The sequence below is a fragment of the Anarhichas minor genome, unplaced genomic scaffold (genome assembly GCF_050575085.1).
Source record: "Anarhichas minor isolate MPS153535 unplaced genomic scaffold, ASM5057508v1 ptg000007l, whole genome shotgun sequence".
Lineage (NCBI taxonomy): Eukaryota > Metazoa > Chordata > Actinopteri > Perciformes > Anarhichadidae > Anarhichas > Anarhichas minor.
Window position 1 is genome coordinate 1,081,586 of NW_027466453.1, and position 24,675 is coordinate 1,106,260.

The following is a 24,675-nucleotide window of genomic DNA, read 5'->3' on the forward strand; positions in this document are numbered from 1 at the left end:
TATAAACCTGAGCCAGCCCTAAACCTGAGCCAACCCTAACTGTAAGAGTTTAAAAAAAGAAAAGAATTGAGCCTACTCTTAAATGTGGAGAGGATGTCTGCCCCGTCACTGTTATTGCATTATGGGAGTGCAGTGCTCTAGTGGGGTAATATTGTACTATGAGCTCTTTGAGATATGATGCTGTCTGACCATTTAGGGCTTTGTATGTGAGGAGAAGGATTTTAAATTATATTATGGATGTTACCGGCCAGTGCAGAGAGTAATATGATCTATTTTCTTAGTTTTTGTTAGTACACGTGCTGCAGCACTCTGAATCAACTTGAGAGTCTTAAGACTACTTTCTGAGTTTCACATCAGGAAGTTGCAGGTCATCCAGGTTGTTATGTCCTTAAGACATGCTTGAGGTTTAGTGAGCTGGTTGGTTTCTTCTGGCTTCATCAATAGATATAATTGAGTATCATCTGCATAACAATGAAGGTTTATGGAGTGTTTTCTGATTATATTGCCTAAAGGAAGCATATAAAAGGTAAATAGAATTGGACCAAGCAGAGAACCTTGTGGAACTCCATGACTAACATTGGTGCTTGGAGGTTTCATCGTTTACATACACAAAAATGATAAATCTGATAGATAAGATACAAACCATCTTGCAGTCCCTTTTTTGCCAATTAAATGTTGTAATCTCTGTAATAGGATGTAATGATCAATAGTGTCAAATGCAGCACTAAGGTCTAACAGAGACAAGTACTTTGTCTGATGCAATTAGAAGGTCATTAGTAATTTCATTTGGCAAAGAGCCTGACCCGGTGGCACTGATGACACGCATTAAAAATAATTATAGAAATAGCTAAACTTCTCTCTGATAGTCTTGTTTTCTTATGTGGGTAATATAGAGGCATAAGCCTTACATTGAGACTGTTTCAGAACCAGTTATAAGTTACTCACAGTAACTTTCATGGTTACCCAAAATTACCCAAGACAACATTGTTACCAGATGAACTTTAATAATCATATAGATTACATTTACAGATAGATTTAATGGAAACAAAATACTGTAGTTACAGTATTATACTTCAATTATGTTTTTGTTGAGCTGTATAGTTCGACTAGAGAACATACCCTAAAGGGTCATCCCTCTGAGGCTTACGCTTGTGAAATTGCAACGTCTATTTCTCGTGTCCCAGGTCAAATAAGTACGTTGTTAAATCATCAAATGTAATAGCTGTTCTTAGCTGTTCTTCCATGGTCATTTATTGATTATATTCACCATAGGGGCAAACAGCTGACACATGAAGGACTGAGAGAAAGACAGAGAGACACACACAGTAGATGTTGCTGAAATGATGAGGAAGAGGACAATAAAGCAGTGAGTGGAAGGTTTGATGGTGATGGGGGAGGGAAGGCAGCAGACAGATAACTAAGAGGGAGAACTGATGAGACTGCCAACATGCAGGGTTGTGGAAAATAAATCGTCACACAAGACTCTCAGCACCCAGTACACAGACAGAAACCTGCATTTCTGATAAGGCAGATTAGGAACATTTTGGAAGATGAAAAGGACAGATGGAAAAGTGATTTTCCAATTTAGCAACCTATTGTCAGTGACTGAGTACTACCTGTAAACTGTATCAGCTAACATAGTATTTCTACCACAGCATTAAATCAAGACAGGGTTTTAACTCCCTGAACATTGTCTTTCAGCATGTAAATAAGGATGCCTATGAATTTAGATTCAACAAAACACTACAATCAATTATATCATTATATCTTGAATGCCAGATTGATACCTGTAACTGAAAATACAGAATTAATTAAATATTTATTAATCTAACTATTTTTTATTAGCTCAGTATAGTTCAGTAAATTCTGTCAAACGATCTGTGTGCTGGCAGCTTGTTGGTTTTACCTGAGTAAGACAGAGGTGTTTTTGTGATAGCATATCATAAAGCTGAGTTATGTCTCTGCTGTCATATCACAATCTGATGTACGTGTTCCTCACGCCAGACACAAGTAATCAACTTTTTTGTCTCATCACATATACTGACTCGCTGTAAAGTTTATGTTTTTGTAAGTAGCTTACTATAAGCAGGAGTTTCATATTTGACTCAGATAATTATTCATTCTTTGATTTAATTTTGAAAGTTCAGAAAGAAAAAGCCTGCCGAGGGAACACATTATGACTGTGCAAATAATATCTATCTTTATGCCACAAAGGAGAAAAGGCTAAAGAGCATAAGGCTGAAATGATGAACATATCTATTTGCAATGTTTCCTATGAAAAATCTCCAGACCTGCATTACATTTAGATGAAACCAAAGGCTCGATAATGTTTGGCTGGTGACCTCTTAAATAAAGTAGTGTCCAGTTGTGAGCCTTGTCTTGTGTGATGTTAATAGTTTCCCCAAAGTGGGAGACAAATAATAATTAGAAATATTTCACAGAGAGACAAAGAAATCAATATTGATTTGTGAAGCTTAAATTTGTCATTTTTTCTTTCCTCTTCCCTTCATCATCTTGTGACCCCTTAGATTTACTTTGCCACTCTTTGGAGGGGCCGGAGTCATAGGTTTGGAATCACTGGGCTAAACTACTGAACTGTAAATAGAGCAGTTAAAACTACAATAGCTCCACCCCGAGCAACTACAACAGTAGAATGCTGCTTATGCAGTGATGCAGAAACAGTCTGACCAATGTTCTTTTTTTGACAGAGTATACTTTTCAAACATCAAAATAGTTCTTACTAGGCAAAACTATGGTGCCCTGTCCCTGAGAGCTCAATGCATTGCAAACAAACACATGCGTGGCATGTTGAAAGAACACTGCAAATAGAGAAAACACAACCGAATACAGAAACATGCCTAAAATAGCATGGTCGGACATGAGGGCAGGCTAAAGATGATTGGTGGAAGAAACAAAGGCAACAGAGCAAGGCTGGCGAGACTAATCCCACACAGGGGATACACAGAAAAAGGAGGGAAAGACAGGAAGTCAAACAAACACAGGCCTCAAGAGGCAGGGGACTAAAGGGGAATCAAACAGCAAACAAACGGACAAAACCATTCCGGAGGACGGGCAGGAGGACGACCAGGTAGGCGGAGCACATCTGGAGGACGGCAACGGAGGCAGGAAGCAGGACTGAAGAGCAGGACCCTTCTGGATGCCGCCATTGAAGACGAAACCTCTCCGGAGGAAAACTAAAAGGCAAAACTGGATCTCTGAAGACTGGATATCTGGACTGGACTCAGCAACAGGATGTCGGTGCACCCCAGCAGGAACAGAAATGGGAGGTTGCTGGAGTCCAGCAGGAACAGGAACAGGAATGTTCTGTGGCCCCCGATGCAGGAACTGGAGCGACATCTGCCATGTTGCTGGGCAGTGGAGACAAGATATCGCTGAGCAGCTTGGGGGATTGATGTGTCCTTTTCCTATGCCTCCTTCTTGGGATGGACAGGAGGCTTATCAGCTTGTGGCTAGCTGACTGGGAACTACGAGGCCCTCCCTGGCTGGTGGCTAGCTGGCTGGGAACTACGAGGCCCTCTCTGGCTGGTGGCTAGCTGGCTGGAGACTAGCCAAGTGAGGACCAGTAGGCTGGAGGCTTGCAGGTGGGAGGCTAACCGACTGGGACCCAACCGTTTGGAGGCTAGCTGACTGGGTTGCGGACTGCGAGCTAGTGGAAGTTATTTTTTTGTTTTGGATTTTGGACCAAAATATCAACTTTTGACACAAGATATATCATGATTTAATAATATGCAGATTTCCAATGAATTTGCTGTAAACCTTCCAACTTCATAGGAGATGAAACCATCTGAGTTGTATGACTTCAACTCTGACGGCACCCTAAGAATACACATGTTTAGTCCCACTAGTACTGAGGTATTCATTGTCACCTAAAGATAAGTCCTCATAATGTTCACACTCCTGAATGGATTGGCACATTTGTTTGGACATTCACGTTCCCCAGAAGATGAATACTAATGATCACCTCTCAGAGGTCAACATTTCCACTTTCCAATACTTGTGACAAAATACATTATTAACAAATAACTGTTAAACTATCGACATTCCCATCAGCCACAGCTGTGTCTTTTGTTTAGTACTAATTACCAGCAGGATAATGTGAAACTATCGTGGTAAACATCACCCTCATTACGACCTCTCAGAGCTGCCAGCGTGTGAGACACATGATACTTCACTATTGAATAAGCAGTTTACCATGGCATTTTCTGAAAACATTGTTGTGGCAAAATGACGAGAAGAGACAATGAACTGAAGTTGCAACCCAGCGGGAAGTGTTTTAATATGCACACGTCAACATACGAGTTTAGCAAATCGAAACAAATCCAATGTATTACTTTTCACAGATCACTTTTATAGTCAAAATTCACCCCCCTTAAGTCACTTTCCACCAATCAAACCAGTCCGTTGAACCAAAAACAAAGCACATCTGGTCTCTTCATTATGTCATGTTCTCATGACTTCGTTTGGGTCAAGGTAACCTTTTGGCAGAACACACGATTCATGTACGGGAAATGTTTTGGTACGAATTGGAGAGATTTATTACAATTTGTGTGGCGCGCCCTAATCACTTCCTAAGAATGTTTTTGTGAAACAGAATGTGTTTCACATAACAAGTTAAATAAACGGTTTACTTGTGAATCCAAATGTGTTCAGTTCAATCCTAAGTTATATGATGATTTTTTTCAACACCATTCAAGCTCCTACTAGGATAAACTATTTTAATTCCAATTAAAGCTGCGAGCAGCGATGAACGGGCCCTCGCAATCTGCAGCGCGTCGGGGGTGCCGGCGGGACTCCGGCCTGCGCGGCCGAGAATGTTTTAATCCCGCGTGGACCTCCTGATGCTGGAAATGATGCTTTGCAAATAGTCCGATGCTTCCTGTATCCGCTGCCTGGCGCTACAGAACGCGTGTAAACATGCATCATGTTGCTCTGTGTCAAGTGTAAACCACATTGTGTAAAAGTCATGTAAATCGGAGGTGTTTATCACAAAATCCAGATTTCCTTTCGCCGGCAGGTGGCGCTGTGAGTATTAGGGAAAATTAGCTTGTAGACATCCTCAGGCCATGAGTGTTATCAAGCATGTGAAGTTTGAGACTATTTGGAACATGTCCAGCTGAGTTACATCAGCTTTTTTCATGGGGAATCACGTAAAGTAGCCGCGCGCTACTGCTAAACGATTCCGTCAAACGTAAAGCTTTTGATAACTTTTAATCACAACGGCGTTGACATGGTACTGACAAAATTTAAAGTGGATCTGATGAAGTCCATAGGAGGAGTTCGTTAAAGTATAGCGACTAGAAATAGGCCAAAATCTATTGAAAAATGACACATAAATGAAACTGGCTGACTTCCGGTAGGGTTTAGAGCATGGTCTCAAGAGACTTATATTTAAGTCTCCATAGGATACATGTGCCTACCACGTTCCATACATGTAGCTGAAACGTAGCGCTGGGGCTGCTCTTTTGAAATATTGTAGGGGGCGCTATAGAGGCAATTTAAAACGGCCAAGCCCAAAACCCATACACACTATGTCTGCCTATGACCTATGACACATGTACAAAGTTCCATGAGTTTTTGAGCATCCCAACCCATTAAAGCATCAGCTTCCTTTTTCATGGCGAACGATGCATCACCACGGCAACAGCGTTCAACGAAAACGCACAATATTCATGATGATGCATCATCAATGTCTTAAGGCTATTCTTACTAAATTTGAGAGTCATCAGGTCACCTGGCTAGGAGGAATAAAGAAAAGTATGAAATATGACATTTCCTTTAGCCAGTAGGCGGCGCTATGAGTTATTGAATTTTTTTCAATTGATGTAGGTTTACGCGTGAAGTAGCATCATGCCTAAGAAGTTTTGTGCGGATTGGATAATGTACCTTGGAGTTATAACAACTTATTTTTTCAAAAACAATGAGGCAAAATGGCCGCCACGCCACGTCAAGGTTCTTCGATGAAAACTCTCGATTTTGATAACTTTTAATCACAAAGGTCTTAAGAGCATCCTGACCAAAGTAGAAGTTGATCCCATAAATTCTCTAGGAGGAGTTCGTTGGAGGCTGAAATCTGCAAAAAGTGACAAAAAGCACAAATTCGCGGGTTTGCTGTAGCGCCCCCTAGTGGTTGAATGCAAAACAAATCTCTCGGTATGTTACAGCATGCGATGTGCACATATACTGCACATCTTGTAATTTTAGGACAAACGGTTGAGAAGTTATGTGTATTGATATTAAGCCACGCCCCTAATACGTTTATTGGTCCATATCTTGTAAACGCTAAGAGATATCAAAAAGCTTTTGATAACTTTTAATGATCTATATCCAATAATGATGCACAACAAATTGGGTAGTAATCGGACCCAGCATGTAGGAGGAGTTCGTAAAAATGTGTTTTACACTAAATTCAATATGGCGGAAAATCTAAGTAGGCGGAGCTTAGGGGTCTGAGGCTTTTTTTTAGATCTAGCGGAGTCGAATTTCAAGTCAATCGGACATACTGGCCGAGGGGCGGCGCCGGTCCGATTTGTAGGGGGCGCTAGAGAGCCATTTTTTTACGCAGAAAGATGCATCCTTTTTCATACGTCTATTTTCACCAGGCCTGACAAGTCTTCAAAATTTGGTGAGTTTTGGAGTATGGCAAATACTCCAAATGTGCAGCCAAAGCTTAAAAATAAGAATCGGAATAAAAAGAATAATACCCCTTACAGTTTCAATAGGGCCTTCGCGGCCCGACGTTGGCGGTTGTTCGGGCCCTAATTACAGGTGCTGGTCATATAATTAGAATATCATCAAAAAGTTGATTTATTTATTGTCTATTATATTCATTCATTACACACAGACTGATATATTTCAAATGTTTATTTCTTTTAATTTTGATGATTATAACTGACAACTAAGGAAAATCCCAAATTCAGTATCTCAGAAAATTAGAATATTGTGAAAAGGTTCATTATTGAAGACACCTGGTGCCACACTCTAATCAGCTAATTAACTCAAAACACCTGCAAAGGCCTTTAAATGGTCTCTCAGTCTAGTTCTGTAGGCTACACAATCATGGGGAAGACTGCTGACTTGACAGTTGTCCAAAAGACGACCATTGAAAACTTGCACAAGGAGGGCAAGACACAAAAGGTCATTGCAAAAGAGGCTGGCTGTTCACAGAGCTCTGTGTCCAAGCACATTAATAGAGGCGAAGGGAAGGAAAAGATGTGGTAGAAAAAAGTGTACAAGCAATAGGGATAACCGCACCCTGGAGAGGATTGTGAAACAAAACCGATTCAAAAATGTGGGGGAGATTCAGAAAGAGTGGACTGCAGCTGGAGTCAGTGCTTCAAGAACCACTACGCACAGATGTATGCAAGACATGGGTTTCAGCTGTCGCATTCCTTGTGTCAAGCCACTCTTGAACAACAGACAGCGTCAGAAGCGTCTCGCCTGGGCTAAAGACAAAAAGGACTGGACTGCTGCTGAGTGGTCCAAAGTTATGTTCTCTGATGAAAGTAAATTTTGCATTTCCTTTGGAAATCAGGGTCCCAGAGTCTGGAGGAAGAGAGGAGAGACACACAATCCACGTTGCTTGAGGTCCAGTGTAAAGTTTCCACAGTCAGTGATGGTTTGGGGTGCCATGTCATCTGCTGGTGTTGGTCCACTGTGTTTTCTGAGGTCCAAGGTCAACGCAGCCGTATACCAGGAAGTTTTAGAGCACTTCATGCTTCCTGCTGCTGACCAACTTTATGGAGATGCAGATTTCATTTTCCAACAGGACTTGGCACCTGCCCACAGTGCCAAAGCAACCAGTACCTGGTTTAAGGACCATGGTATCCCTGTTCTTAATTGGCCAGCAAACTCGCCTGACCTTAACCCCATAGAAAATCTATGGGGTATTGTGAAGAGGATGATGCGAAATGCCAGACCCAACAATGCAGAAGAGCTGAAGGCCACTATCGGAGCAACCTGGGCTCTCATAACACCTGAGCAGTGCCACAGACTGATCGACTCCATGCCATGCCGCATTGCTGCAGTAATTCAGGCAAAAGGAGCCCCAACTAAGTATTGAGTGCTGTACATGCCCATACTTTTCATGTTCATACTTTTCAGTTGGCCAAGATTTCTAAAAATCCTTTCTTTGTATTGGTCTTAAGTAATATTCTAATTTTCTGAGATACTGAATTTGGGATTTTCCTTAGTTGTCAGTTATAATCATCAAAATTAAAAGAAATAAACATTTGAAATATATCAGTCCGTGTGTAATGAATGAATATAATAGACAAGTTTCACTTTGTGAAATAAATCAACTTTTTGATGATATTCTAATTATATGACCAGCACCTGTATTCTACAACCATAACTCTGGCACCACCCTTAGGGCATTGCCATTTATTTACTGTACAGGTACAGTAGGCCTCTAAGAATTCTGAAAAATATCAATGTTTGACATAAAATCTGTCCAATATGCTAAAATATTGTACTTGTGAAGCATTTAAAGAACATTGCAGCTCCAGCCAGGCGTTTGACTCAATGTTGTTTTTCCTTTTCGTTTTCTTCTTCTCTTATCAACAGATTCCTGAGATAAAATACATGTTTTTTTTTAACAGTCAGACATTTTTACTCCAGTTTACATTTCATAGTCTCTCCTCTGAAACCCGATGTAAGGAATTGTCTCTGTTTTATATCTCCCATATGTCTGAAACCACGCTCTCTTCAGCCTGGCCTCGTCTCACATATCAGTTTCTGATGCCAGAAGCGATGGGATGAGATGCTTTGTATCACTGCTTGTTTGTTTGTTGTATTTCTTCACTGCGAGTGTAGGCGGATGACGCCACCAACAAGGAGCTCTGCACAGATGGCAATTGCTGCTGTGTGTGTGTGTGTACACTCTCTTTCCATATGTGCCAGTATATACCTAGGCATTGCATGGAAGACATGCAGTCTGCTGGCCTTATGTTGCTTCTTTTCAAGCTCACACACCCACACAATTACACACACATACACAGAGGCTGTATTTTTAGCTGACTTGAAGCCTGGAACTGTTGGTGAGCAAAAGAAAGAGTAGAATGGAAAATGGAAACCATTGTCTTTCATGTAGGACGATGATTTTAATACGTTACATGTTATTAGTCAACCTAAGATCCATGGGAACACAACTACTAGAACCAGACGGGTGTTGTTTCAGTACAAATGTTATTTATGAGGCCAGTTTTGGATGTTTTGTATTAAATTGCATTGTATCCAATATGTTATCCTCCCTTGTCTTTATGTGGGGGTTATTCATTTCTGAACGAGACTTGAAATAGATTGGTTCTAAGCCAGCTAAGAGACACACCAAAAGCTTTTGTAACAAACACACTCTTGCAGTGTAAAAGGAAGCTGTGAAGTCCTCTCCTGTGTGGAGCAGCCATTGATCTCACTCAAACTGAGAGGTAAAAGACAAACACTGGCTGCTGCTGCTACTCTTTACGTGTGGCATGACCATCTATTATGTCTGTGTTTGCATATTTCACTTTTTCCAGTTCAAACTTCTTTTTGTCTCATGCACATTTATAACTGACCTGAGGTCTGATACTGCATTCTTCCATTAACATGAGTTAATAATGTGAGAACTAATCTGATATTAAAGAGAAACTAAACAGACATTTTTTATCTTGAAAATCTCTTCACATATTCATAGAATGCACTCAAATCTCTTTGAATAGGAGTTACATATGTAAGTATGGTTCAATGAATTCTGAACATTTCTATGAAAAGGTGGTCACAGGCAGTAGACATCCATCTACAAAATTGGTCACAATCCCACTGACATGAAGTTAAAAGACAAATGAATGACATTGGAGGTCAATCATACATACATAACTGAAGTTCCGAGTATATTTGTAATTGCAGGTTTTGTAAAACTGTATTCATAGTTGCTGGGAGGGCCATTGTACATCTTTCATTTGTTTCAGTGTCCTTTGTTCTGTCTTCCAACAGACAGATGATGCCGCCCAGACGGACAGTCAGTCACCAACACAGACGGTACCGGAAAGCACAGACAGCAAGACCCAACCCAAGAGACTTCATGTGTCCAACATCCCCTTCAGGTTTAGAGACCCAGACCTCAGGCAAATGTTTGGCGTAAGTACAATATCTGATGTACATGACATGTTTTAAAGCACTGTTATCTCTTTGTTTGTCTACCATATTTTATTGCAAATTGTAATATGTTTCTATTTTGAAATGATGTCTTGATTATTGCAGTGTTCATTGTTTATTGTAATGCACCATTCACAAAGTTAAATCCCTTGTATGTGTAACGTACATGACATTAAACGGTTCTGATTCTGATGTTGATTGTGATTTCTGAAATTTGAGATGCTCCAGGATGATGTTTGACAAGATATTTGGATCAACAAAAAGTTAAAATGTTTGGGTTTTAACTTTCTGTTAAATTGATAATAATAAGAAAAATCAATTACTGATCGTTTCCTCTTTTGTTTGTTTTTACAGCAATTTGGTAAAATCTTAGATGTGGAAATCATCTTCAACGAGCGCGGTTCTAAGGTATGTGGTGTTTCTGTTTTTTTCGAAGCGTATCTTTGAATTGAATTCATTTAACTAATTGATATTTTACTTTAGTAGTAATTGTTTCTGGTCGAGAAGAATCAATCAGCACACAAGTTTAACTTAAAGGAACGGCTTCTTTGTGTTCGATGGATGGTTGCTCTACATCACCAGCTCAGCTAGGCTGATTTCATTTCAACGTAGCTGTACAGACATTATCATCACTGCAATTTAAATTTTCAGTAACACCAAAGTTATATTATACACCAGACTTCATCTAGAACGCCAGCATCAGAGATAACCAACCGGCCTTGTCCTTCTGCAGGCCTTCACACCTCTGAAACATACTTTTGATGAATAGGCTGAATTCTAAATGGTTAAAAAACACAATAACATTTCCAAAAATGTTAACATTTTTAAGTATTTTGATGTTCTCGGCCATGTATGGTAACCAGGATAGCAACGTTTAAACAAGTCATGTCGTAAAGATCTACTGGGCAAAGCTAGAACACGGCTACATGGCTAAATGCAGATTATGAACTGTGTCCGAGCCAGAGAGTTGTGTCTGATGAGTACTGGTGTATTAAAATACGCTTCTTAAAACAACATCCTTCTTTTATGCTGAGCCAGACCATCTGTCAAAGATGGAGTTCCTTTTGAATTCCTTAAATTCCTTTGAGATTTTTTTAAATGAGATTATTTGCTGTTTTTGTATTCTTAGTTTTGTCTGATGTGCTTTGCTTTTGGATATTACTGTATTTGTTAATCTTTCCTTTGTTCTTTTGGTAGATTTATAATCTAATCTTTTACGACTTAAGAGGAATGGATTTGTGTTACCACCTTGCAATATGGGACTTTTGCAGTAGATGATTTATGTCTAACTTCAATGTAGGCAATTGTCATGAACCCCTGCTATAAAAGCAGACATTTATTATCAAGACATGCTATTAACCCTGGAGACCTGAGTTCACTGGGGCAGTGTCCGTAATGAATGGGAGAAAAGAGCGGGAGGCTTCAATAACAATAAATAACAGTTGTGAATAAAATGTCTTTCAAGCATTATTGAAATGTTTCCATTGTTCACATGAAAAGCTTTAATTCACTTTAGTTAATTGATGTTCTCTATGAATTAAAATGACCATTCACCAAACCCTTCCCCCAAACAGCGATTGCTTAGCAACCGTAACAAGGGGCGACACGCCTGTCAAGCTTTGTATTTCTGAATTAGCAGTGGACATGGGGCTCTAGTAGAGCCATACGTATAGAGTGGTTTCTTTTATTCACCTTCTACAACCAGAAAACTAAAGAGCAAAAACATAAGGAATAGAATATACAGTATGGGGTGTTTATCTGTTCTAACATAAGCCACTAACATTAGCATGTATGGCTAACTAGCTTACTACCTGCAGTCTGCCAAGGTACACATCATTAAATACCTACAATATTTTATGAGGTTACAGGGCAAAACCCCCATTCAGTACTGGAGCATCCACTGCATGGGAGATGGTTCTGGATTCTGCTATATCAGAGTACAGGCTAACTTTAGGAGCTCTGTCCTGCTGCCGATTATGTAATCCCCAAGAACCCGAGCAAAACTTGATGTTTTGCCTGGAACATGCAGCTTTGGTCTGGGTCTTTTATCATGCCCTCTGGTGCATATTGAAGACCAATTAGCAGGGTTCCCATTTCAAAAAGAGGCAGCCAAAGACAGAGTTTTGAAGCATCTCGCAAAGTTAAATCGGCCAGCAAAATCAATGTTCACTGACCAAGACTAAGAAGCCTGATTTTGTCTACATCTGTCTGAAATCTTCCTAAGCAAGCACCTAGTGCAGTATAAACAGAGCTGTGTGTGCAACCATGTAGTCCATTTTTGAGTGTTTACAGCCTTTACATTGCAACTGAACATGTGCCATGCGAGAAAGGAAAGCTTGACAGGCATAGTAACAGTAAAGAAGGGGGCAGGGCTTTGTGAAGGGTCATTCTCCTCTCTTTTCCAGACTAATTTAAAGTAATATCATTGGATATTGGTTAACATAGGATACTGAAGTACAAGCAGAGAATTGTGTTATCTACTTTGCTCCTGCTGACCCAAGCCATTGTTCACTGTAACGTTGAGTATGATGTGTAAAAAATAATGTGCACGTTGTTCTTGCCTCTTTCCGTCCTGCATGCAGGGTTTTGGGTTCGTAACGTTCGAGCATAGCGTGGACGCCGACAGGGCCAGAGAGAAATTACACGGCACCGTGGTAGAAGGCCGTAAAATAGAGGTGCATGTTCTAAAATACTTCTTCATTCTTCCTGTCCTCCTTTCCTCATTATGTGTGTATGTGTGTGGTTGTGTATTTGTGTGTGTGTGAGCATTTGACAGTGTTCTCCACATCCCACTTTTCCATCTTTCTCATGACATTAAACTGTCAAGACATCCAAGCCTCATCATTTCCCTTTCCTTGGGCAGTGTCATTAATCCAAACACAAATCAATGTCCCCATATTAGTAGTAGTAATTGTTGTATGTGAAAGACTTTGATTGTTTTGTTTTTTGCTTGTTTACTTTGTTCTTCCTTTTTCCTGTTTTATTTTATTTTGTACTGTCAAGTTTGGCCTTTCCAAGGTTTAAAAGTGAAAATCCATACTACGCAGCATTATAAGATAGACATATTTAGGAGGTGCAAAGATTGCTTTGGAGTTTGGCCATAAATGTTCAAAATCAAACTAGTTGTTATGTATGTTTAAACAAGGAAAGAGTTTAAATAACTCAAATCATGCTCATCCATGGCCAGAAAAACTACTCAGGAATTTTGAGCGACACCTGGAAAGTGAAATGCAAAGTTCAAAACTAACCTGATTCAGTAGCATGACAATACTCAAGCACTATTTCACCACCAGCCTTGAAGCATAACTCTTACCATTTATTATTTATCGCAGTTGCAATCTCACATTGCCAATCCTTCAAACCAGGCAATGTCTACATGTGTTTTACCTACAGATATAATATCATGTATCTCTATGGGTGTACCTGACAGTGGCTAGAATACCCTGACACCACAGCAAGTCTCTTCCATCCATTCTGCCACTTTCAATCGCTTATCTGGTGGCCCAGATGCCCCTTCTTCCAGCCCTTCCTAGAGGATCCAGATGGGTTATATAATCCCTCCAGCGTGTTCTAGGTCTTCGCGAGGGTCTCCTTCCAGTGGACCTCCTCAGATCACCGACACATGAAAGAAGGAAGGCCAGGAGAAATCCTAAACAAAACCCCAAACAACCTCAACTAGTTCCTTTTAATGCGACAGAGAATCTGCTCCTCTCCAAAATCCCTGCGGACTTTCTCACTCTATATCTAAGGGTGAGCCCAGCCACCCTGCAAAGGAAACTCATTCTTTTGGTCATCACCCAAAACTCATGACCATCGGTGAGGCTTGGGATGTAGATTGAGTGGTAAACGGAGAGCTTGGCCTTCAAGCTTAGCTTCCTTTTCACCATGAGAGTCTGGTACAGCATCTGCAGTTACAGATGCAGCATCAATCCATCAGTATATTTTTCTCTTTCCATTTGACATTTCCTTGTTATCAAGAACATTAGATATTTGTGGCTCCAGCCATATTTATGAAGCTAACAAATTGCAGTCAAAGATTCCACCATACCTTCCTGCACTTGTACTGGATCATTGGGAAGCAGTAATCTCAAACAGAATACGTCATACAACCAGCATTCCCTGCTAGATATACCCTGCACCCAACTGCTCGTAGGCCGACACCACGTCTACCATTCGAGCCTGGAGTCCTCTACACTACATGTAATGGCAAAGTTATCCCCAGACAAAGGGAATCCAATATATTGCCATCCAGCCTCAGCACCTCTTGATCAAAAGATCAAACTAGTCTAACATGAAGTGAGAGTCTGGATTGTAGCTCATCAGAAGTACAGTGCACTGGCCACAACAGGCTGGTAGAACATCTCCAACATCTTGCTGCACACGTTGAAGAGTTAAAGTTTCCTGAGGAAAAAGAGTTGACTCATCCCCTTTTTGTTGATGTTGCCGATGGAGACACCCAAGAACTTGTACTCCTCCACCTTGTCCACATCCTCACTTTAAGATGTTTTTATTTTTCTAGATTAATTAAATCTTACACAGTTAAAAAAATCTTTGATCCTCACTTTTCAAGGTTAACCCAAATATCACATATAATGTCTCACGGGGGCTTAGAGGTCCACAACAGCAATAGTTCCAGACCTCTAGGCTCTCTAAGAAAACTGCTTCGTCATCAGCCGTTTTAACTAAAGCCATGTGGGGCTATACAGGGACCATGTGGAAACTTACCACGGCAACAATTATTTTATCTTTCACATTGAAATCCTGCAAAACTTGATCCAGGTTAAACTGTTTAGCCTGACAAACCTGTGTTTGTTTTGCCGGAGCAAGATACAGCCCACATGCTCATACCAGGTGGAAATGGGGTAGATTCTTTCAGCTCAAGCTATTCCGTCAAAGCACTATTGCAGGATCTCATGTTTTGAAGGGAAGCGAGGAGAAGCCTTCCACCTTTCTTTCTGGATTCTTGTTGCTTCAGATGCCATACTAAGCATCTTTGATACAAACCCACAAAGTCATATTCTGCCTCGTGCCCTTTCATTTGCAATAACAAAATAATCCTTCTAGATCAACAAAGTTGAGTCATTATATGCAATCTAACTACTAACTAGTTTGAAGATTAAAAATCTAAAATAAACCCTCATCAACATCAACTGCCCTCAGCCACCATCCACCAGCTCAACTCTCTGCAATGAGAGAGCTTTCATCCTTAAGGTTTATCTTAAAATCCACTCTCAATTGATACCATGATCTGGATTTTACACTTATTTATGGTGCCAACTCAATCCGTATGATGGATGAAGACAGCTTGTTCAGACAAACTGGTCGGAGTTATGCTTTAAGAAACCACCTAAGTGCTTGTAAAGAGATAGCTGACAGAGCGTTTGTGCAGTGGAATGATTGCAAAGTTTTCTTGGCCAGCTGAGTAAGATGCTGCTTATTCCTTTCTCATCCCCTCCTCCCCCACCATCCTTCCAACGGTAGCTTGTTTAGGGCCCCATCCAACACAGTTACAACGGTAACAGTACACAAACAAGTTTGCGGGGCCAAGAGGTTTGGGAATGGTAAGTGTGGGCAAACAAGCCATTCTGCCAGCATTTCCTCTCTCTCTTCCTCTCTCTTTGGAACGTTTGCAACGCTAAAACTCACGTGACATTTCTTTTTGAATTGTGGTTGAGTTGATGCTGTATATTGACATACATATTTTTATTGCGTGTCGGCGTGCGTGCCCATTCACTAAGTGTTCTCTAGCTGCGTGTGTGAGCGATACTGACTGAGATTTGAATTTGTTTGCACATCTATCTGAGATTGTTGGAAACCCATTTATCAATTTATTTTATTTTACTTTGGAAGACAATGCACCCTCATTTTGATTTACCCTGTCAGCTGTTGTTTGAATTTGGAATGATTTGATTGGTTGATTGATTGACTTGGTTGGTTTATTTTAGTAGATCTATCTTCTTTTTTTAAATGTTAAGTATGATTATTGCAATGAGTTAGAGAGACTGTTGTCTGAGTGTGAATGCTTCGTGTTGCTTTCGTCACAACAGTTCTTCTCACGTTATAAGGTTGACTGAATGTTGCATATTGCTCCCAAAATATTGTCTTCTCCCCTTCCCCCAATGACATTTCCTTTGACTGTATTTTCTCCTTCTCCCGCCTCCCAACCACCACCGCATGCATCAATACATATACAAAACATCATTTTGCCATGTGCATCTGTTGTTTCTTTACTTTTGTCTGTATGTTATTGAAATGTCACGATAATTGGGGAGAGCATGCAGGGAAACGTCAGAGGATAGAAAATATGCAAATGAGAAAGAAAACTGATTTGTCTTGGATGTGTTTTTAAACGTTTATGAATGCTATTCTGAAAACACACAATTGACATGGGTGTTTGGCGTGATACAGTGTACTGCTTTCTTTGTTTACAACATTCGGAAACTATGCATGCAGATTCACTCGAACAAGTAAAGCTCTCACTACTAATGTAAAAGTGTCGCAACTCATGGAGCTCTCTTCATCTGCTGCAGGTCAACAATGCAACAGCCCGAGTAATGACAAATAAGAAGACTGTCAACCCATATGCAAATGGTAAGGACAAGTTAATGTGTACATCCATGAAAAGTTTTCACCAAATTGTCAATTGTCATGTTTTATTTGAATCATTGAATCAACTTGATTTAACATGGCATTTCGGACACTGATCATCAGATCAAAAGTATTCACCCTCTCCAATAGGATGCACCCAAACTATCACTGTCACATTTAAAAAATGTTGACCTCACAATGCAACCTGACAGAGAAAAATGATTAAAATGTGCAGTTTTTAGATGCGCAAAGCTGATAAAAAAAACCTGTCCACTATCAGGCAAAGGTGCATCTACTAAATACTGACTGAAGAAAACGTGTTTTTTAAAATATTTGTATTCAATTTAGACTTTATAGAGGTCTGTTTTCACATTTTCTTTTGATCTCTGTGGAAAAAAAGCCTCTGCTTTGATTTAATATAGATTTGAGAGGTCACATGGTGATATAATTTGACATCCCTATCGGAAGTAAAACATGAAGACTTCCAGGGGGTTGATGATGATTACATATGAAAGCTGTTAGCTTCCACCTGCTGACCTCAGGCCTATTGACACCCATTCACCCATATCACTATGAACCATAGTAAAAGATAGATCTTACATCTGTGACGTCTCTGAACATTTAATAGCCTGGATTTTAATGTACTGTATTCTGGTTCCAGCCCTCTTTATCACAGTTCAGCTTGGATCAGATCTTTATTGCAGCAAAGTAGCATACACACACAAAAACATGGAAGATACACAGAATAAAACCACAATAAGACAGGTGGAGAAATTAAAAGTGTTGTTACTATGCACACAATAAGAATCAAATAAAGGGTGTATGATAAAAGTGAGGAAAATAGCAATTGGAATAATAAAATGCTAATTTGTGTGACAAACCAGGTGGAATCTAACATCTAATATTGTATCCGATTTTTGGAAACCTGTATCTCTTACATTCAAAATACAGCCTGTGATGACCCAGATTTGACAGCAACATCATCTTTCTGTGCCAGAATCAGATAAATAGTGACAGAAAAATGGCCACAAGGCAACAAGCATTGGTCAGGTGGACAACTATGTCCAACTGGGTTTTCAAGTGGAGACAAAATTCAGTCAGGTAATCCAGGCTGATTGTCACACACCAACGTTTATGCAGCAAATGGGAAGAAGATGAGGAGGGGGAGTGAGAAAAGCAGCAGCTAGCATGTTTTATTGTAGCCTCACTTTTGGGCTGCTGGCTGGGCAGTGACTGAGTAGTTATCAGTCAGATAAATGAGCAGCACCTGCTTGTAATTTAACGAGCTGTTCCCGTTGCATTTCCTTTGTAATGCCATCAAAACTATTAAACAGAAGGTTGCATGAATATATTTCCATTTTTCAACTTTTAATACTTTGTCTAGTTGGCTAGTTTTCTTCAACATTGTCTTCTTGCCCAGATTATGTCTTTTTGGAAGGTTTGCCAAGAAAGAATGCTGGCATTGTACAGTACGTTGAATGTGGGGTGTGGTGGATGGGTGTTTCATGGGTGTGCCATGAAATTGGTTCAGACATTCATGGTCCCCTCAGGATGAATGTCAATCACTTTTCTTGATCATTAAACTTTTGATCCAGCACCATTGGGTCACACTTTAAATTTCTTAAATAGTTTGTTGGAATTTTAATTATAATAGCTGCAAAACTAATGAATTTCCTATCAATATTAAGCTGTACTTAGTTTCACTGCTAATTCACAAATGTTAGCATGCTAATATGCAAAACTAAGATGGGAAACCTATACATGGTGAACATTAAACCTACCTAAAATATGCATGTTAGCATTGTCATTGTGAGTGTGCTGCCATACTAGCATTAACATTTAGCTCAAAACACGGCTCTACCTAAGTACAGTCCATAGACAGTGTATCAGAAGTGGACGTAGTCACCGTGACGTAACCCATTGGTTTGAGGACCACGGATGTGAGGCCTTAAGAACGGCGACTTGGCCATCGCCATCTTTTCCTTTGGCCGTGAGCATCTTGTTTTTTTGGAACCAGAAGTGACAAACCAGGGCGGCTGTTGCTCGGTGGTAGAGCGGGTTGTCTTCCAATCGGAACATTGGCTCCTGCAGTCCATGCCGAAGTGTCCTTGGCAAGACACTGAACCCCAAGTTGCTCCTGATTGTTCTGCTATTAGTGTATGAGTGGGTGTGAATGTGAATGAGCTCAGTCAGGTTGCCCCTGCCTGTTAAGGCCGAACTCACCACTGAGGCAAGGACTCAAAAGCACAACTCAAGACAGGACACTTCCAAAAAACACAGTATCTACTTAACAGAGGTTCGGTACACAGGCAAGCAGTCAGTTCTGGCAAACAAATCCAAAATAGGGGCGAGGCAAAATGCAGTCAGGGATCAGATCCCAAGGAGAACATGCTGGAACGCTAGACACAGACGTACGAAGACGAATTGGCACAGACAAAGGGAGCACACAGACTAAATACTCTAGGGAGTAGGAGGTGTAATTGGGAACAGGGGAAGGTAATCACACTGGCGGGAAACACACAACGGCAAGAAGTGAAGTTGTCTGAAACCAGAGGAAGAGAGTTGAATGACAAAATAAAACAGGAAACCCAAAATTGACATGACGTGAAAACAAGGAAAACATAGCTCAGGTAACTTGACGAGGTGTTACACTACCATCAGTGTATGAATGTGTGTTTGTGGGTGAATGACATGTGGTGTACAGCGCTTTGAGTGGTTGGAAGACTAAAAGGGGCTTTACAAACGGCAGTCCATTTACCATTTACCATTACACGAGGGGGTGGAGCTGAGTATAACTGAACGCTGCATGTAAGCGACCAAAATGTTACAATTAACTTTCATGAAGTGGAAACACACTGTGAAAGGGTTGTAAACCGTTGTAAGACAAAAACACGGTCAACTCCTAGAACGGACAATGCTATGGTCGAGACCTGCCAATCACCGTGTAGCCCCGCCCTAAAGCATCCCCTGCTTTATGGTCTGTTTGACTCTAAATGGACCATAATTTACTAAATGAACATCATGCTGTATTGAAGAAGACTTGAAACTAGAGACTGAGACCATAAACTCATGTTTACAATGTTTACTGAGGTAATAAATCAAGAGAGAAGTAGAGTCATTTTCTCATAGACTTCTATACAACCAGAGGAGTCGCCCCCTGATGGATAAATAAGAGAGAGAATGCAGATTTAAAGCAGCAGTGTGTCAGATTTAGTGGCATCTAATGGTGAGTTGCAAATTTTATTTCATCCAACTGAATACCCCTCCGCTCACCCTTCCCTTTCCAAGCTTGTCGGAAAACAACGGTGGCCTTCAGTTAACGTAAAAACATCAAAGCCCAACGATTCTTAGTTTTTCGGTGATTATACACTGATGAAAACATAGTTATGAATTATGTTTAATTTCTGCAAATGAATCCCCCTTAATCCTACACACTGCTCCTTTAAAGGGCTTCTGCTTGGATCTCCAGTCCCACATAGCCTTGTGGGACTGTAGCTTGAGTCATAGTAGGGACAAGTAGTCATAGTTAATTTCATTTCATACTTTGTACGCCGTCAACCAATAGCTTTGAGATGCCTAGACTTATATGTTATGTTGTGTTATGATATATTCAAAATGAACATTTTGTGCTGCCAGGGGAAATGATCCAGATATGTTCCATATACATGTTTTGTTGTTACGTCTTTAAAAAATGTAATCCAGGCAAACAAATCAGCAATTGAAAATGAGCTAAAGTAAATCAATGTAATTTGTACCAGACAATATAAGAAGTCAACTGACATGTCAAGGAGATATGAACTCAAAGGTAAAACGGTTTAGTCTTTTGCCTCAATCTTGATGTGACTAACTGTGTTCTAAATATGTAAATACATTCCCAGGTCGATTTAAGTTCAGTCAGAACCTACAGGTTCATGTAAACTAAGCACACTAAACCACTGCTCCGTGTTCTGTCTCTTCCTCTCTGTCTGTTTCTCTTTCTTGCTGTCTGTCTTTGTTTCAGGCTGGAAGTTAAATCCAGTGGTCAGCGCTGTATACAGCCCAGAATTCTATGCAGGTAGGAGGACATGCCCTTTTCCATCTGTCACCATCTCCTTTCTCGTTATCTTCCTCCTCCTCATTTATTTTGTTCTCAGTTTCTTCGACATCTTCATTTTCTCCCTCCCCTCCCAGCCCTCACTCCCTTCATTTTAACCTTCATCACCTCTCCCTCCTCTGTTTTCCTTCCATGCAACATGCAGCCAGTAAAAGAGTGTTTATAGCTTGAGAACTATGCTGACTCGCACAAATGCGACAGCAGACTGTCATCGCTGCTGCAAAACAAACGCACATTCTGTAAACCCACACCGCCACCCAGATGCCATCTTCAATCTTGGCCATCCCTGCATTCACCTCCCCCAACCATTACACACTGCGCACCCCCACCCTGTCATTAACCACGGCCATTAAGGTGAAAAAATACCTGGGTTTTGTGATAAGGGGAAGAGAGACAGATAAAAGAGTGTGGCAGAGGAGAGGAGGAGTGAAGGAAAGCAAAGGACAAGAGAGAAGGAAATCGAATTGTCCATTTCTGCAAGGACATTAAATTAAAAGGTGTGAAATATATTTTGTAAATTAAAATCAATATTTTCTATTCCTCCAGACTGTCGTTTGCCTAATTCACCCCCACATTCTTTTAATTACAAAATGTCTTTATATTGATTTACCTTTGTTTCACCTTTCCAATTCCCAAAATTCCATTGGGGCGTGTGTCTGTGTGTGTTTGTGTGTGTTTTGTATGGATGTGCACATGTTTGATGAGTGTACAAGCTTTCCTGCTGTAGTCATTTGTGCTATTATGTTATATTAATAGGTTATGATTGCAGCCATTCAGGATGGAGGCCAGGACCTGTTGGTTAATTGGTTGTGATGTGTTGATAGCAGAGGAGAGGCAGTGTTGAGGACTCACCAAATTACAACAGCAAAGCTCTTTGTCAACCTTCTCAGGAAAAAAAAGAAAAAGTCAGATTTTATTTGCTAACTTTTATAAACCTTCCTCCTGAAAAGGGTCTGCCTCTCAGGATTTAGACATTTAAAAGTGCTCAAGAGGAATGGGATATGATACAATGGCTATGCTAACTCTTAACACTACCACTGCTCAACTCAGTCTAGATATACATGGGCTGCCTCGCATATTGCATGCTATGCAATATATACTCAACGTGTACTGTGAATAAACAGTGGTATGCAGTGGCAGGCCTGCATTTTATACCTGGGCCTTCAGTGCTGTCCTACTACAGTTTAACCACCTCCTAATAACCTCATTATAATGCCACAGCTACGGTTATTATTTGGTTCTAGGGGTGGAGCAATACACGTATTCGTATTATGTCTGTTCGGTACGAGGCTTACGAACCGAACAATACGTTTGAATAATACTAGTGTATTTGGAAAATGCAGAAGCTTAAATTGTGGGAAATAAAATGTTCTTTCGGTGGAGCCACTGTGCTCTAACTGGCAACCCACCCAACGTCACAGACAACGTGATGTCTGACACGCCCACCATTGTACTCTGGTGAGGCTTGTCTGCTCTGGGAGGCTATGCTAAACTAGCTTAGCAGGAAAACAACAGCAGCACACACGCTACAAACTCTCCCCGCAGCGTTTAGCTGTTCCCTACTGATTCAAACAGGGCTAAAGCAATCGCCACACAATCCCCATTTCTCCAGACCATAATTCTCTCTTTGTTAAAGAAAACAGATACATGAATACGCGCATGACGGGATGCTTCGTCATTAACGGACAATGCATATAAACAAAATCAATGTAATTCACACAATGGCAAGAACAAACTCACAAGAACCAGTCTCACATATTTATATGACAACAAAGCAACAAATCAATCCAGCAGACCTGCAGCGCTAAAACACGTATCCATCCACACACTGAAGATCACGAGCCATTCAAATATTATTCACATCAGAGGGAACAATATTAACCATATCATAAAACGACACCATAGACAAATGAACACAGTAGTAACGCTACTGCAGATGTAAAAACACAAAAGCAGTTCACTTACCAAAGCTGCTGTTCCCTTAAAGACAAAGTCCATCCTCCTTTCTTTGTTAACAAAGAGTTTAATGACGCGGTTGTACAGAACATCGGTGCGGTTCAGTTCCAGCCAGAGGTCCTCCTCCAACGTGTTCGTTGAGTTGTAGATCCACTCGGGTCTCTCCAAAAGTTTTTAAAAGCACCGTATCTTGTGAGTGTCCTGCCGTGTATGGTGTCTTGTTGCTGCCTTTGTTAGCAAATCCAGCTAAGCTCCAAACACCAGGACGCTCAGTCGCAAATAAAACTCATTCTTAGCCATAAAATGTGCAACGCTTCTCCGACGCTGTTAGCCAGGAATACCGTTCGTACAAATCCTTTTCCATGCTGGGTCAGGGCTGCTAGCTGTGGGGTTGGCCGACCCTTTCTTACGATGTCCAGCTTTTCTGGAAATGTCCTTCTCCAGGAAGGCGTTGCCAGTAACTCCCAAATCCGTTTCTCCTCCTCCTTCAGCCATTGAGTATTAAAAAAAACAAAGATATACCAAGCAAAACGCTAAAAACGTCATGTCGATGTCATAACTTCTTACATATCTTTCACCTTGAACTCTTACTACTAACTACTAATTTCTGCTAGCTAGCTTCAGCGTCACAACAGTCACGCCAGCCCACCGACCAATCACGGCGCACGTTAATGCTGACGTACTTGTAGGCCAGCTACACAGCTCTGACATGTCAAAGAATATGCCCAACATCAGATAAAAATCTGATTGGTTGAAGACTATGACAATCAAGAATATTGTCCCCATTTACTTAAACTGCAAAGGCTATCCAGCAGGCCTCGGGCCTCTCTTCTTACCTAGAGACACAGAGGTGAAATCTGATTGGATAAAAGCTCTCCTTAAAACAAGCTGCACTGGAAGCAGAGCAACTGAGGAAGACAGTAAAATAATTAGAATACATGTAGTGTATTCATGAAAAATTATGAAACTATAAAATAGCTATAACTTTGTGATTCTATTTAGGCCAGCAGAGAAGGCTTTGCTGGCCCTGATGGCCCACCACTGGCACTATGTATCTTTTCAGACGCACTAAGCGGTTATTACCATGTCCCATTAGAGTTACAGAGCTGTCTGCCACTTCCTGTTTTGAACGTTGTCCTCACTACCACATTGCATTGTGGGATATTTATGAATTACGTGAACAGTGGTCTCTAGTCTCAAAGTTAGAAGATCATTAACCTCACAATACTTTTCTTCTGAGAAAGAGATCATTTTAACGGTCTCAGTATCCAGATGTGAAGTGAAGTCCGAGCATGTCTAAAGTTCTGAACAGACACATTTAAAGACGACACAGAGGAGGCATGCAATGAACCATATGCTGATGATTGTGCACACATTCAGTCTCTCAACGGCATTCATGGTGTACTACTACATGTGAAAAGAGACGAAAGTAGTTGTGTGAGGACTGATAGGAGATGGCTTAAGGAAGAAGTACAAACCCAGCATACATTGACTTGCAATTTGCCAATGAAGCCTTGCGACTTGACTTACACTTGGTCATACAAGTGCATACGTGAAATTCGAGCTAAGCATTTAACCCATCCCAAGCATTAGGAGCAGTGGGCTGCTGTAGAGCGCCAGGAAGCAACTTGTACAATCAGACTGAAAACATGACTTGGAGTTGTCCCCCAGCTCTGGCATTTATTTACAACATGATGCATTGCTGTAGTCAGTAGGCGTTTAGAAGGGTCTAGTCTAGTCTGCCTGACTCATTGATCCTTTATCTGACTGAGGGGTGTGCCAGTTAGAATGAGCCGGACCATGGCTCTGTAATATCAGTCACCTCACTGTGCTGAGTACTGATGGATCCATAGCGCTGTCCCTGCTGCTGGAGTAGCAGACAGATT

General features: G+C 40.7%; 1 protein-coding gene across 4 annotated transcripts in view; it reads left to right on the forward strand.

Annotated features, from left to right (window-relative positions):
- Positions 1-24,675, forward strand: part of rbfox1 (RNA binding fox-1 homolog 1) — a 147,351-nt gene that overhangs the window by 79,118 nt on the left and 43,558 nt on the right. For 3 of the 4 annotated variants that reach the window (XM_076081952.1, XM_076081961.1, XM_076081968.1), the window contains exons 3-7: positions 9,991-10,134; positions 10,507-10,560; positions 12,735-12,827; positions 16,683-16,743; positions 20,741-20,794. In XM_076081952.1, the coding sequence (XP_075938067.1) occupies positions 9,991-10,134; positions 10,507-10,560; positions 12,735-12,827; positions 16,683-16,743; positions 20,741-20,794 (406 nt within the window). Of the gene's footprint in view, positions 1-9,988; positions 10,135-10,506; positions 10,561-12,734; positions 12,828-16,682; positions 16,744-20,740; positions 20,795-24,675 lie in introns of all 4 variants that reach the window. The other variant, XM_076081975.1, reaches the window with a different exon arrangement.